The sequence below is a fragment of the Sorex araneus genome, chromosome 10, assembly GCF_027595985.1.
Source record: "Sorex araneus isolate mSorAra2 chromosome 10, mSorAra2.pri, whole genome shotgun sequence".
Lineage (NCBI taxonomy): Eukaryota > Metazoa > Chordata > Mammalia > Eulipotyphla > Soricidae > Sorex > Sorex araneus.
In genome coordinates, this window is record NC_073311.1 from 25,332,767 (window position 1) to 25,348,608 (window position 15,842).

Here is a 15,842-nt window from a genome sequence, read left to right on the forward strand (position 1 = left end):
AATTCCACAGATAAGTTTCTTGTTGAAATATTGAATGTAATCAAAGTAAAGAGAAAGTAAAGTGAAATTTATCAGCTACACAGGCAGGGTGGGGGACTGGGTGAATGGGGGTTGGGGGGAAAGTTTACTATGGTTCTTGGTGATGGAATATGTGCACTGGTGAAGGGATGGGTGATTCAAGCATTGTGTAACTGAGACTTAAGCCTGAAAGCTTTGTAACTTTCCACATGGTGATTCAATTAAAAAAGAAAAAAAATCTCATTTTAAGGAAGTTGACAAAGTAACTTTCTATTTAATGAATATACCTTATTGTTTCACATGTGTCTCGCACCTATAGCTATTTATTTAACCTAGTCATTATACTTCAGAATATTGAAAAGGACATTCCACATGTAGTTAATTAGCCAGAACTCAGTCTAACTGGTAGTTAATCCAAACAAAGGATTTGTACTATATTGTGGTATGGCATAAAACATTTATTTTTGCCATGAAAAAAAAAACAATGCTAAAAATGTGGACACCAGACTTAACAGCAGCAGCAGCAGATAGGGACTTGCTAAATACATAAATCATAGGTTCTGCATCAGACCTCCAGACCCTGAAACTCTGGATATGGGATCTAGCTCTCTGTTCTCAAGTCCTCTCAATGACTCTGGCAAGCTTGAGAAACACTATAAAGGTAACCAGTATAGACAGGTTCCCTGAAGTACCCACTTTCCTCATATTTCCTCACTTTTAAGAGCCCTCCTTTCTGCCTCAGCTTTGTCTTCTTTCTTCACTACCCTCACAACAACGCTCTAGTAGCTTCTCCTACCACTGAGCGTTGGGATCTTGGAGTATGATCTTGGAGTATGATCTTAATACCTTAAGTACCTTAATCTTGGTAGACTCAACAATAAGACATCATATTCTTCACTGAAGAGCACCTATGGTATCTCTCTCTCTTTTTTAGTGGGGGGGGGATTTTTGGGTCACACCTGGCAATGCACAGGGGTCATTCCTGGCTCTGCACTCAGGAATCACGCCTGGCGGTGCTCAGGGGACCGTATGGGATGCTGGGAATCGAACCTGGGTTGGCCGCGTGCAAGGCAAACACCCTACCCACTGTGCTATCGCTCCAGCCCCAGCCTACAGTATCTCTTGATAATATAATTGCTCCTTAGCTGTGAGACAATGCTTTATTGTGAAAAGCATTTCATTTCTCAGCAATAATAAAGAATAGTTTGAGGGTTCAGAGAGATAATGCAGGAATTAAGATGGTTGCATGGCCAGCCCAGTTCAATCCTGTTACCACATATGTTCCCCAAGCACAACCAGAAGTGATACATGAGCACAAACCCAGGTGTAAATCCTGAGCACTGTTGGGTGTGTCCCAGTTGGCTCTCCCCACAACCTTCCCCAGAAATAACAGATTGGGAGTCCTGCCTTACTGCACATGCTGTATGTGGGGTGGCCATCTTAGATGTCGGGGTCCTGGCCAGTGGAGTACGCTCCCCCTGGTCGCCAGACTAACTCCCTATAGGAGAGGGAGTGGGAAGGGGAGAAGCTTCTGCCCTGACCCTCCACACACCTGTGGACTCTCACGCCACCAAGAAAAAACCAAGCAGAGGGGGGAAAGCTAATGGTCAATCAACAATCCGTTTATTAGCTCTCACACAGGGTATTTTATATATACATTTCAGGGGCGATCCTCATGCATCACTTTTACCTTGTTAGGCTCAATCCAGATGTTAATGATTTACATCTCCTCCTCTCAGGGCCAGGTGTATTAGCTCGGGCAGATGGTACCTATTACATCCCTCATCCTCAACCAGAGTGCCTACGTGGGTGGAGTGCTAGAGCAAGCCCCTGGGCCCTGTAAACAGGCCCGGCTCTTTCAACAGGGGCAGGGGATTTAGTTAAAGTCTCAGGCCAGCTACTGAGACCCCAACATCTCCCCCTTTTTGTTTTATGTAAGAGCCACCTGGCAGCCTCACACTGGGGCCTTAGGGGTCGGCCCTGTCTTAGGTTGCCTCCTCTGAGGTGTTACCCATCTCTGGTTCTCCGACCCAATGTCTCTCCCCGCGTGGTGGCTGTGTTACACTTTCTCGCACTCCTTCCATGGCCACACGCACCCATGATGCACCTCCTGCAAATTTATCTACTGTGTGGCGGACCATCACCACGGCCCCAAATCGGGTTCTTATCATCTGAACATGGCCCAAGTGTTACAGATAGCAATAGTAAAATGACCATTCTTTCTTGCGTTTAGCTAACCCATACAAAGTAGTCTAATACACCCCCACATTTCCCATAGTTCCTTATTCTTGGGCACACATAAATATAATGCCTTTGGGTCCCCACTTTAGGCCCTGGACCATTACATCCCTCATCCTCAACCACAGTGCCTACGTGTGTGGCGTACTGAAGCCTCTGTAAACAGGGCCGGCTCTTTCTTTCAGGGGCAGGGGATTTAGTCAAAGTCTCAGGCCTGCTACCCCACATTGAGACATCTCTGGTTTATGTGCCCTTGTTACAATATCATTTAAAATGCCATTCTCTTTTATTCTAAAGTGCTCTGGTTTTTTTAGTGAATGATATTACAATCAATTTTAATCGTATCCAATTTGGACCCTGTTGGAGAGTGGTTACCACAGAGGAAATGGTTTAAGGACATAAAAATGGTAATGAGTAGGCAAGATAGGATGAGAAATTGGGCAGCAGTAAGACTATGGTCTTTAGAGGCCAGGATTTCCGCACAATGAAGGCTGTGAAGAAGCAGGTTACAGTGAGTAAAGCAGAAACATCTCAGAGGCTGAATCTTGGTGTGCTGTGATGAAGAGAGAAGTTGTAAAAAAGGAGGAGTTTGAGGTAATGTCTTTCAGGAATAAGGGCCAGGTCTCCTGGAAATAAAAAAAAGAGTAATATCTTTTGTTTTCCTGTGTAAGTTGGTTTTAGGGACTTAGATTATTTACTGTTTTATTTTCTACCCATTTCATACTACATTTCAAACAAGTTGTCATTGTATAACATAGCTAAATAATAACTTATTTTCAACTTACACAAATAAATTTATTTATTCAATTTATTTAAATTTTCAATTTATTTCAGATTTTCAAATTCAGGTTGTTTTTTATTTAAAGTTCCCAGATAATCCACACTATTTTCATGCCTTTATTAACACAGAACTCTACAGAGATATATGAACTGTAGAGAACAGAATGAGGGGAATTAGGCAAGTAGCTGGCTAATGTGTTGTGGTAATTTTTTTTGAAATGTTAATAAAATGTCAAATGCTCTAACCCTGAGCATTTGACTGGAGGATAGCACAGCAGGTAGGGCTTTTGCCTTGCATGTGGCCAACCGGGCTTCGATTCCTCTGTCCCTCTCAGAGAGCCCAGCAAGCTACTGAGACTCTGTATCCTGCCCACACGGCAGAGCCTGGCAAGCTACCCGTGGCATATTGGATATGCCAAAAACAGTAACAACAAGTCTTACAATGGAGACATTACTGGTGCCTGCTCGAGCAAATCAAAGAGCAATGGGATGACAGTGACAGTGAAGCAGTTAATAAAACGAATGAATTCCATTGTTATAAAGTGATTGTGGAGGATTTTTCTTTAACTCACCAGTTGTAATACTAAAAAATGTGATTCACTGTGTATTCAAAAAGCGTGGCAAACGCCTCGTGCGTTCAGTGGTCAGGGGCCATTTCCCCCAATCCAGATGGCAACAGAGATGGTTGAAAGAAGGAGGGGACCAAGTCAGGCAGGTTAGTCAGTCACCATTTATTCTAATCTCCATCCTATCCCAGGCTCTCTCTCTGCCTGTATTCCAGTCTCAACATGCTCCCCAGTCCCATTTCCCTTTCCCCTCATTCCCAGCTCCTCGCACCCCTTGTGGGACCATCCTCTTGTGTTAGGGGTACCAAATACACATAGGTGAGGTAGCACAATCAACATATGTAAAGCCTTTCCCTCAGGAGAAGCTTCTAGGACAAGCTTTCTTTCTAAAAGGAGATCCACCCAAGGGCGAAATACCATCTTAGGGCAAATTACTATCCCCCTTCCTTAGTCTAGATCCATGAATGGTCACAATAAATTTACTTCTTAATAATCTTCCTAGTCATTTGTATGGACACAGTAAGAGACATATTAAGCTTTAAAGGGTGGCTCTCCTGGGGATATCTCGCTCATACATTCCAGACTACAGACAGTCCTCAGGCAAGATTAGTCCTTCCTAACCACAGTAGCGTCTTTATCGTTACTTCTTTTTGGGTCATTCTGAGTTTGTTCATGACCATGAGTTTGTCCGTGCTCTTAACTTATTATAAATGTTATGGCACTTGGCCTGTCCCTTTGTAATGCCAGGGAAGCTCACAGCTTGCCCTGGGTCCATCCAAGTCCCTTCTTTGGGATGCTAGGAACTAAGCGCAAATGAGGGTTAAGTCGAGTCAATATGACATATTGTCGGGAGTAAATATATTGGGAGTCAATTAACTCCCCAAATTATAAAAGCATAGCATTAACTGCCTTCCTGTGTCTAGACAAAAAGGAAATTGCTCTAAAGAAATTGCTCATAAAGGAAAGAGAGAAGCAACAATTCACTTGCATATACAAAATCAACAGTCCTTAGAAGTATCTGACTTTAGAGTCACGGGGTCTGATTTGGGGATATAAGTGATTAACAGATAGGGGAAGCGGAGCACAAAGGAGAAGTTAAAGATAAACACAGAGGAATGTGAGTGCCTCTGGAGCACTGCGATGGGTGTAACAATAAACAGTAGCTACCTGTGGGGGCTTGGATGGGTAAGGACAAATCAATGTTATCCAGTATTCCGTGTAGTTTGTGGACCTTGCTAGCTATTTGTAAGATGCACGTTATATGACAAAGCTAATTTTAAAAAATAATGTATTTGTTTATAATTATGGATTTTATTGTTTTATTGAGCTTACACAGTTAATGTCACTGCACCTTTCTATCGTTGAGTTAAAGATATGCTTGACATTGACAAAGCCTGAAAGGCTTTGCCCTGGGCAGTTCATATATACTGAGTACCTGAGTACCAGTTGCCTTTATTACATAAGCTTCTGATCAGTGTCCCTCAGTTTGGACAATATAGATAGCATGGCCTTTATAAAATCTTTTATCCTACCAGAGATCATGTGTCTCTTTTTCCCTCTACAGACTGGAGTAATATACTTTAAGAAAGTAACATTCATTACTCAACTAATTGTTGCATTTTTCTAAGCAGCATATGTTTCAAAGTTAATAACTATCTGGAAAGGAAATGATATTAATAAATTCCTATTTTATTCTGTGTCTAAATAGAACATAAGCTATTAATATATTTGTTCATGTGTTTACTTAGGCATACTTTGAAGACCAGTTACAATAGTGTTTTAACTCAAAAGGAAATCTGTAACAAGCATAGCTAACTGAAGAATGTTCTTTTCCCTAGTACCACTCACTAAGCTCTATGTGAAATTTTTCAGTTTGTGACACATTAATCTTGTTTTAATTTTTGAAAGTAGCATTAAATTGGAGTTCGTATAAACTTGCATGTTGAGCTAATGTGCTACATACATTTCATAAGTAATTTGCCTTTTTATTATAAATTTAACTACAGCTGTTTTCTAACCTATCAAAAATGTTTGTTTTGGAACATAAGAAAAGCCCAGGATACCAGGTGAGACAGTACGAATGTGATGTTAGATTTTTTTTTTTTTTTGGTAGAAATAGCTTACAACTCTTTGTCCTGGCCTTAAAAATTTGTCACTTCCTTCTAATTTTTCTCACCACTCTTTACCAAATAAACTTTAGAAATGCTTACATATAAATTGTAGTTATGGATTATTTAGTTCTCTGTGATGAAAATCTTCCTCTTGTGTTTTCCCTCTGAATTACAAGATAATTCATACTATTTATTAGGAGAGAAAAGTAAATAATAGGCTTCTTAAGCAGCTGTCAGAGAGAACTTATCAGTTTTTAGTTTCTTTGTTCCTGTATACCGCCAGGACTTGGAAACTGGATTTATAATATTTTTGTATTGTTAAAATCTTGAACCAATAGGAAATATAAAGCAAAAATAAATAATGATTAGGCTACAAGTTACAAGTGCAGCAGTTTTCTAAATCCTTTTAACATATAAAATATAATAAAAATAATAATAATAATAAAAATAAAACAAATGTTTTGCAACCCCCACAGTTAGCTCCATGAACCCATAAGGGGTCACAACCAAAGTTTAAGAACTTAGGGAATATACTACAAAGGTTATATTTACCTTTGAAAGGCCAGTTCTACCCTTCACCGTATAACCATCCCCTTTCTCCACACTTATTTTTTAGATTAAGAAAATTCGCATTTTATGACACGTTGGTTAAAAAAGAGTTTCAGTGCTTGTGTGTTTTAGGGGTATAATATACCATTCCCCACATGCCACCAAAGTGCTAACATCCTTCCACCACAGTACAATGGACTCCTTCAGCCCATCCCTGCCCCCACCCTACATTGGTGGTCAACTCTATGGTCAGAATCAAAAGGTTTGCTTTTATTGGATGTTATCTTGTTTCCTTCCTTTGTTTCTTTCTGTATCATGTGTAACTAGATCATCTAGTATTACCTTTGGCCTTCTGACTTATTTCATTTAGCAATTCCATGTTGTTTGTTCATTCGACGTGATATCAAAAGCACGATAGCATTTTTATTAAAAGCTGGTAGTATTCCACTTTATATATGCATATTGCCAAACTCATCGTTTTTATCCCCTCATTTGTTATTGAGCTCCTGGGCTGTTTGCAGATCTTGGCTATTGTAAATAGCAATTTACTGAGCATAAGTGTATGTATGAATTTTTTAATTAGTGTCTTTGTGTTCTTTGATTAGATACCTAGAAGTGACATTGCTCAATCATTTGGTGGTTTATTGTGATTTTTTAAAAGTAGAAATAAATCTCCCTATGGTGTATTCGATATGCTAAAAACAGTAACAAGAATTCTCACAATGGAGATGTTACTATTGCCCACTCGAGCAAATTGGTGAACAACGGGAAGACAGTGCTACAGTGCTAACTGTTTTCATAGAGGTTGGTCCAATATACATGCCCACCAAGCTGTAGAAAAACTTCTCTATACACTCTGAACATTCATTTTTTTTTTATTTGTATGGGTAACAATTTAATCTTTTTTTTTATTTTTTTTTTATTTTATTGAATCACCATGTGGAGGGTTACATAGTTCTCAGGATTATGTCGGTTATACAATTCTCAAACACCCTTCCCTTCACCAGTGCCCATCTTCCATCACCAACCCCCCCAGTATACCTGCCGCCCCCTCCCACCTCCCCAGTCCCCACCCTTGTACTTGATAAGTTTCACTTCGTTTATGCCTTATCTCGATTACATTCCATGTTTCAACACACAACTCACTACCGTTGTTGGGGTTTCCCCCCAAAAAGAAAAGCAGTCCTATTGCCAAGGAGGCATTTGATAGTTCTCCACTACTAAGAATATAGAGATATTAAGTCCCGCTGTTTGTTACATAACTTTTCTTTTTCCCCCTTGCCCCGCGCCACCGAGTTCACGCCTGTTTAGTAATCGCCACGCTGCCTGACAAGGGAAAAAAAAACCGAAAAGGATGGTTATTTCCCATCATCAGCAGACGGGGGGCTCTGGCTTAGTTGATAGACTACTTAGTAGAGTGTCTGCAAGCAGTTTCTGGAACCGAAGGTCTTGCGCTGGTATCGGCTCCGGCTCGAGATTCCACCAGCGTCCCACTGTTCCATGTACATAATTTTTCCCCTTATATCCCATTCCCACGCCACCAGGTCTGTTTGCTTAATGGACATCACACTGTAGTTGACGACATGCCGCGTTTCTTCCCGAGAAAGAAGAAAATTTCTTCTCAGCTGGCGTGGGGATATAGCTTAGTTTAGTCTAGAGAGATGGCTACCATTTTGATTGCCTTCAATATTTCAGCAACAGACTTACTATTCTTGTTAGGATCTCCCACAAAAGTCCGACCCATTAAAAGCGAACCATTACATATTGCTGATGCTAAGATGACATTAGTATCAGCAGAAGCGGCCCCGCGGTTTTGGGTTTCTGTATAAAGTCCAGGGAAAGTACAACCAGAAATAACATCACTACAAACTTTTACCCTTTTATGGTGCTCATAAGATGGAGAAGTCCTGCGCTGTGCTCAGGAGGGAGGAGTTGAGAGAGAGAGACAGGTTAAAAGAATTGGGGGATGCCCGGTTCCCACTGTTTCAGCGCACCGTGGGGTCTCTGGTCCCATGCCGGAATTAGTTCAGTGGGCTGCCTGGAGTCCAAGGGCGCTCCCTTGGGCTCTTCCATCATGCTCGCTCTGCAGCCGGATCCAAAGGGTGAACATTCATTTTTTAAAATAATTTTTTTGAATTTTGGATTATAACCATTCTCACAGGTATGAGGTGTTACCTCATTGTTGTTTTGATTTACCTTTACCTAATTAAAGATATGATAAGCATCTTTTCTTTATTTTATGGACTATGTTTTCTATGAAGAAGTGTCTATTCAGACATTCAATTATCTTTTAATTTTTTTCCTTGTTATCAAATTTTACAAGACATTTATTTATTTATTTATAAATTCATTTATTTTATTGAATCACCTGGGCTGGAGCTATAGCACAGCGGATGGGCTTTTGCCTTTCACGAGACCGACCCGATTTCGATTCCTCTGCCCCTCTCGGAGAGCCTGGCAAGCTATCGAGAGTATTGCACCCGCACAGCAGAGCCTGGCAAGCTACCCGTGCGTATTGGTTATGCCAAAAACAGTAACAATAAGTCTCTCAATGAGAGACGTTACTAGTGCCCACTCGAACAAATCAATGAGCAACCAGATGACAGTGACAGTGACAATTGAATCACCATGTGTAAAGTTACAAAGTTTTCAGGCTTATGTCTCATTTATACAAATGCTTGAACACCTGTCCCTTTACCAGTGCCCATATTCCACCACCAAAAACCCCAGTATACCTCCCACCCCCCCATCTCCGCCTGCATAGCTGATAAATTTCACCTCATTTTCTCTTTACCTTGATTATATTCTATATTTCAACACAAACTCATTATTGTTGTTGGAGTTCCCCCCAAAGAAACAGCCCTACTGACAAGGAGGCATTTGATAATTAGTTTTCCATTGCTGAGAATGAAGAGATATGAAGTTGCGCGGCCGCAACTGCAATTGCAGCCGCGCAGTTTAGGATATCTGTATTTTAGTATTTTAGTAATTAAGTCAAGGGAGATTTATGTTAGAAATTGCATCATTTCCCTTCCTGGGGCAGTATGGGGCTATGGCTTAGTTCACAGTCTAGTGACATTTCTGCAAGCAGTTGCTGGTACCAAAAGTAGTCTAGCAGGCATCCAGATCATGGTCGATCAGCAGCAGAGTGGCCACAGAAATGTGTGGCCACCCCAGTCGCATCTCGGCAGAGCACGCACCGGTATCGCCCCCGTCCCGAGACTGCCCACACGTCCCGCTGTTTCAAGTTCATACCTCTTTTTTTTTTCCTTCCCACACCACCAAGCTCATACCTCCTTAATGGACCTCATAATATGGCTGATGCCACGCCTCTTTTCCCCAAAAAGGGGAAAAAATACTGAGAAAGAAGGACCTTTCACCTCCTTGGCCGGCGTGGGGCTATGGCTTAGTTCACAATCTAGAGACATTGCTGCAAGCAGTTGCTGGTACCAAAATTAATCTAGCTGGCCACCAGATCTCGAAGACCTTTATTTACTTTGAGTATTAACATTTGTCATATGTGTTGTTGGTATATTGTTTTCTTTCCATATTTTCATTTTATGAAAATTTCACTATATAGATATTTGTAGTTTGATGTATTCACATTTGTTTATTTTTACTTTGGTTTCCCTTGTTATTGGAGTCAGTCATCCCATTTGAAATTCCTAAAGCTGATGTTGAGAAATATGACACCTATATTTTCTTCTGTGTATTTTAAGGACTCATGTCACAACTCAGCATTTTAGAACCATCCTGAGTTCATTTTGTATATTACAATCTAGTTTATTTTGTAGGTTGTAGACCAGTTTCCCTACACTGTTTACTGAAGTGACTTTCCTCGGTTTGTAGCTCTTAGATCCTTTGTAGAAAAATTAATTCTCTATATATTGGGGGTTTTATTTCTGGAGTCTTAATTCTCTTCTATGGTTTGTGTGTGTGTGCTTTTATTACAATGCCAACCTGTTTTAATTACTATTACATTCTAGTAGTTTCAGTTCTGGGAGAATAATACCCTCCATTTTTTTATCTTTTTCTTTTCTTGAGTGTTTTGCTTTTCAGTGTCTTTTGTAGTTGAAAATGAATGCATGATTTACTATTCTAATTCTGTAGAGAATGCCATTGGGATTTTTAAAGGAACTGAATTGAATCCATATATTACTTTAGGTAATAAATCCATTTTGACATTGTTAACATCTCCAATCCATGAGTGTTTAATATCTTTCTGTCTCTTTGTGTCTTCTGTTTCTTTCAACAATGTCTTAGTTTTTCATGTCTAGATTTTTGACTACATTGACTAAATTCATTCCAAAGTATTGGATTTTTTTTTATTCTATTGTAATGGGATTGCTTTCCTGATTTCTCTTTCTGCTAGCTCATTATTTGCATGTAAAAACCAAACATATTTTTGTATGATAGCTTTGTGTCCTGTCACATTGCTATATTTGTTGATTTTAATTGCATTTTAACAGGAGTCTTTGGGATTTTCTGTATACAGCAGTATGTCATCAGCAAATAGTTGTAGTTTACTTTGTTTCTTAGTTGATATATGTCCTGTATCCTTATTTAATCATTCTTGCCTTGATTTGTGCTACTCTATTGAAAAGTAGGGGTGAAATATAAGGAGAGAGAGAGAGAACAAATTGGAATACCCTGCCACAGAGGCAAGGTAGGGTGGGGGGGATGAGATTGGGGGGTGGGTAGGATACTGGGTCATTGGTGGAGAATGGACACTGGTGGAGGGATGGGCTCTCGAACATTGCATGAGGGAAAAAGAAGCACAAAAAGGTGTGACTCTATAACTGTACCCTCACTGTGACTCACTAAAGAAAAAAAAAGAAAAGTAGGGGTGAAATAAACTGTCTTTTGTCTGATCTTAGAGGAACATTCTCAGATTTGCATCATTGAAGTTGTGTTCAACTCTATACTTATCATATGGCCTAAATTATATTTGGTAAATTTTTCATTGATTTAGGGTTTTATTGTAAAAGGACATTAAATCTTGTTAAAAACATTTTAAATTTCTATTGATATCATCAAAATTTATCATTTTATTAAAGTGATATATCTCCTCTTATTAATTTGAGTGTGTTGAACCATTGATGAATGAGTCTTACAATGTATACCCTTGAACCTTGTTTACTAGTACTTTGTTGAGGATTTTTGCATCTGCATTAGTTAAAAATATGGTAATGATTTGGTGTTTATGGCTGCAGTAGTGTTGGGGATGGTTTTTATTTTTGTGATTTACTTATTTTGGCTTTGGAGTCAGCATGATTCTTACTTGCTCATATACTACAAGTTTTTAACTTCCTTTAAATTTTGTGAATGAGTTTCAAATAAATAAGCATTTTTGCTTTGACATCAGTATTCTGCAATTTGAAAATGGCATAAATGTAACTAATAGGAGCACTTGAATTTATGACACACACACATATATTAGAGCTTTAGATAAGCTTTTCAGTGATTTTGTATTTTTCTCTGTACTAGTTTTACTGTTTCATATAATATACAAATAATATTTGAATATTTCAAAATAACAATATTTTCCAAGATTAAGCTCTTTGCTTTTAAAATTACAGGTCAGTTTCTTCTGGAAGAATCTCGCCTCATAGAAGCAGCTGAGATGGCCAAAAAAGCAGCTGAACTGGACAGCATGGAATTTGATGTGGTCTTCAATGCTGCCCACATGCTCAGGTTTGGCTTTGCTACTGTACATTAAAAAAAAATTATGTTAATAACTCTAAATAGATGTTTCTAAGCATAACTTTAAAAAACAGTTTCAAGTTGGAGACATAGCACAGCAGAGAAGGCTCTTGCCCTGTATACGACTGACCTTATTTCAGTCCCAGGCTCTCCAGATAGTCGTCCAAGCCCTGCCAGTTCCTGAACACAGAACTCAGGTTCTCAGGTAAGCCCTGAGTACCACCAGCATGTCTGGTCCCAAAACAAATGATAAGTGAAATATCTCTTATGTTTTACATTTTTTGACAGTGGTGAATAGTTTTTTTTTTTTTTGCTTTTTGGGTCACACCCAGCAATGCTCAGGGGTTACTCCTGGTTCTGCACTCAGGAATTACTCCTGGCAGTGCTCAGGGGACCATATGGGATGCCGGGGATTGAACCCGGGTCGGCCGCGTGCAAGGCAAACGCCCTACCCGCTGTGCTATCGCTCCGGCCCCGACAGTGGTGAATAGTTTTAATATATTTGATAGTAGAGAGGATTATCAAATATAGTTATATCTAAGGTCTGTCAGTTTCAATGACCCTGTAATTAGGCACCATTGCTATATTACTGAAATAATCTTTTAGACATATAATGCTTCTGTTTTTTAAAAGAGTATTACAAATGGAAAATACAAGAATTAATAAATGACTAACAAGTTAACAGTTTTGCTTGTGACTATTAAAAAGTCATGTATCCCAATGTTATTTTACTATGAGGAGTTTTAAAAATGCAAATGATGGAACAGCAGGTAAGGTTCTTGCATTGCATGCGATCAACCAGGTTTTGATATCCAACATTCCATATGGTCCCCTGAGCACTGCTCGGAGTGATGCAGGAGTAAGCCCTGAGGATGCTGGGTGTGACCCAAAAAATAACAAAACAATGCAAATGATTTATAAAGTTGTTTAAAAAGCATTATTCTGCTAGCAATGAGTATATACCATGTCATATTCTCAGTGATTGCTCCATTAGCTGTCTAAAGCAGCATCTTTTAGCCTTTTCTTTTTCTTTTGGTATTGGTTCGTACCTGGTGGCGACCAGGGCTTACTCCTGATGGTGCTCAGAGGACTATACATGGTGCCTCTAATGAACATAATCAGTTCTGTGCAAATCAAGTGCGTTACCTTCTATGCTATTTCTCTGATCCATTCTTCAACATTTTTCACATGAGCAGAACAGGAAAAATAGCAGAAGTATCTTGCAGTTCAAGAGTAACAAAAACCAGTGTAGATAGTATTTTATTTGTTGATTTGAACATAACAAAATTTGCAGTTGTTAGCTAATATGATATCTGCTGCTACTGTGACTGAGGGGAAATTTTTGGTGGACTTCCAAAAAATTTCCATGGAGTGGTGCTGATCTATAGATTACAGGAAGGATTTAATAGGAGATATCCATAGAGTGGGTTCTGGGTTCTGTTTTGATTCTGGAGATTTGCTTGTAATTATGTAGATTGATTTCACAAAGGATAGAAAATAACAAAGAAATTGTTTCTTGTTTGGGTGGTTTTTTGAGTGTGAACTTTTGAGAAAATTAGAGGAACTATTTTTTAGACTTACTTTGATGTAATTGTCCATTCACATGAAATTAAAGAAACAGATGCCTTGTACCATTTATTCAGTTTTCTCCGAGGTAATATCTTCTAGAAACTACATCGATAAACTGCTATTGATACGATCCACTGGTGAGCTTTCCTAGTATTACCTGTATTCCTGTAAATGTGAATTAATGTGCTTTATGCAATTTTATCACATATTTAGGCTAGTTAAAATGCAAATTGCTGGGGCTGGAGAGGTAGCTCAGAGCTCAAGGGAACATGAATGCATGTACAGAGATAGAGTTCTATCTTGTATCACATGACTCCTCCAATACCACACGTTATGGTTCTGGATGTCCCAGGATATTGCTGGAGTGGCTCTAATAACCCCCAGTTCAGCCTGACGCAAGCAGCACTATATCACCAGGCCGTGGCATTGAACAAGCTGACCTTGTTAACCGAGCATGTCCAAGAGTAGCACCTAGGTCCCTGAGCTCTTCTCGAGCACTCCATCTGCTACCATGTACTCTTTCCCACACTGCACTCAGTCCTCATGTTGCCCTCTCAGAACCAACTGATTCTCTAAACCTACACCTGTTCTCCAGGACCCAATGTGTAGAACAAGTTCTTTAGATTATTTTGGATTTTTATTTCAATTTTGTTAGTATAGCTGTATCTTACTTCTTTCCTGCTCATTTTTGCCCTCAGCGTTTTAAACGGAAAACTCAGAGATTGTTTGGGAGGAAAGGTACATTGAGATTTCATGTACATGTCCCCACTCCACATTAATGTTTAACATGCCTACAGCTGATCTCTACCAGAAATTTCGGAACTTAGCTGATATTGATTTTACTTATAAAATATACTGTATTCAATTTATAAGAGCATTCAATGCAAGAAAAACTTTTAAGAGACACTTTATTCTGAGTGACAGCCTAGATACTATTATAGGGAGAATGTTTTGTGTTCTTTAGAAACTACGCTTTTAGTCACAATAAGCTATTTTCAAGGATGGGAATGCGGAAGCTGCTACAAGCTAATTCATCCTAATCACAATAGTCTTTTGTCCAGAAGGCATTTTTCTACATATAAAATTACTATCTAAAATTTAAGGTTTACCAATGGAAACCCATCATAAGGACATTTTTTAAAAAGGCTTCTAAATAGATTTCTTATAAATTTTTCTCAGTTGCCATGGTACTAGATACCACTGAAAATATTTTGTGTTGTATTGGTTGTATGGAAAGCCTTCTTAGGGTTTATTTTCGGAGCCTTCTTTAGCTTGCTACAGTCTGCATTCCTCATTAAGCAGTGGTCAGTCATCACCTTCCTATACTGATTGCAAGTTTGATCACCACTGCCTAACCATAGCCTTCTCAAATTGGTGGCAGTCCCCAAGAATATTTTTACTTCATTTTTCTGGTTTTTGGCTCTGTCAAATTCAAGTATTTCTTAAGTGCTTACTTTGTAATCTGAACACCAACTTCTTTCCTTATTAATCAAGAATATTTAGGACTTCACTGAAAGAAATAAGAAAGTTTATTGGCTTTTCCTTGAATTCAGCCAGAGTTATTAAGATTTTGCTTATTAAATGTTACATATAACATTTTCCCTGGTGATTCTAAGTTGTTTAAATTGAGTTTGATACTAATCATTCCCTCAAGAACTCTGTCCTTTTATGAGTTATTTAAGAGACAAAATTTTTAAGATTTGGGAAACAGTTGAGCATGAGGAACAGGTTAAATGTCTCTGTGATTGTTCCATAGTTAGCTAGGTTAATGATTGGAATAATATCTCAAATCAAATCAAAGCAGTAATTTAAGAAAACATTCAATTCACATAGGGCTTGAGCACGCTTCTTAAAGGTGACTTTCCTTGGGTAATTTTAAGAAACATGGCCCAAATAATTTATTATTGAAGGGAGGAAAATTGCTCATCTCATTGCAAAAACAGTTACTCCATTTAGGTGATTCTGGATTGGAAGTGGAGGGCCAAGTAGTCACTGTCAGCAAGCAGATCTTTATCTTAATAGTAATATCAAAAAGCTTAAATTGTGAAAAATTTCCAACAAACCCATTTCAGGTCCCAGTGATGAGTAACAATGTTTCTTTAAAATAAGCCAAGAAAAAAAAATTGTATCTTTGCATTGAAGAGAGATCTAATGTACTAGAAAAGAGTTTTCACTGAAGAAGTGAAATTTATGTTAACATGTAGGAGAGATAGAAATATCACCAATTCCTATGATCAGTGTAATTCTCAAAAACATTATGTGGTTGGGAAGTATTTATGCTATTCTCCAAATATGTTTTGCAATACAT

General features: G+C 38.8%; 1 protein-coding gene across 1 annotated transcript in view; it reads left to right on the forward strand.

The window, feature by feature from the left end:
* The window catches only part of TMTC2 (transmembrane O-mannosyltransferase targeting cadherins 2), a 450,942-nt gene that overhangs the window by 365,946 nt on the left and 69,154 nt on the right, over positions 1-15,842 (forward strand). Inside the window, exon 10 of the mRNA XM_004602709.2 lies at positions 11,842-11,956. Coding sequence (XP_004602766.2) covers positions 11,842-11,956 — 115 coding nt within the window. The remainder of the gene's footprint in view (positions 1-11,841; positions 11,957-15,842) is intronic.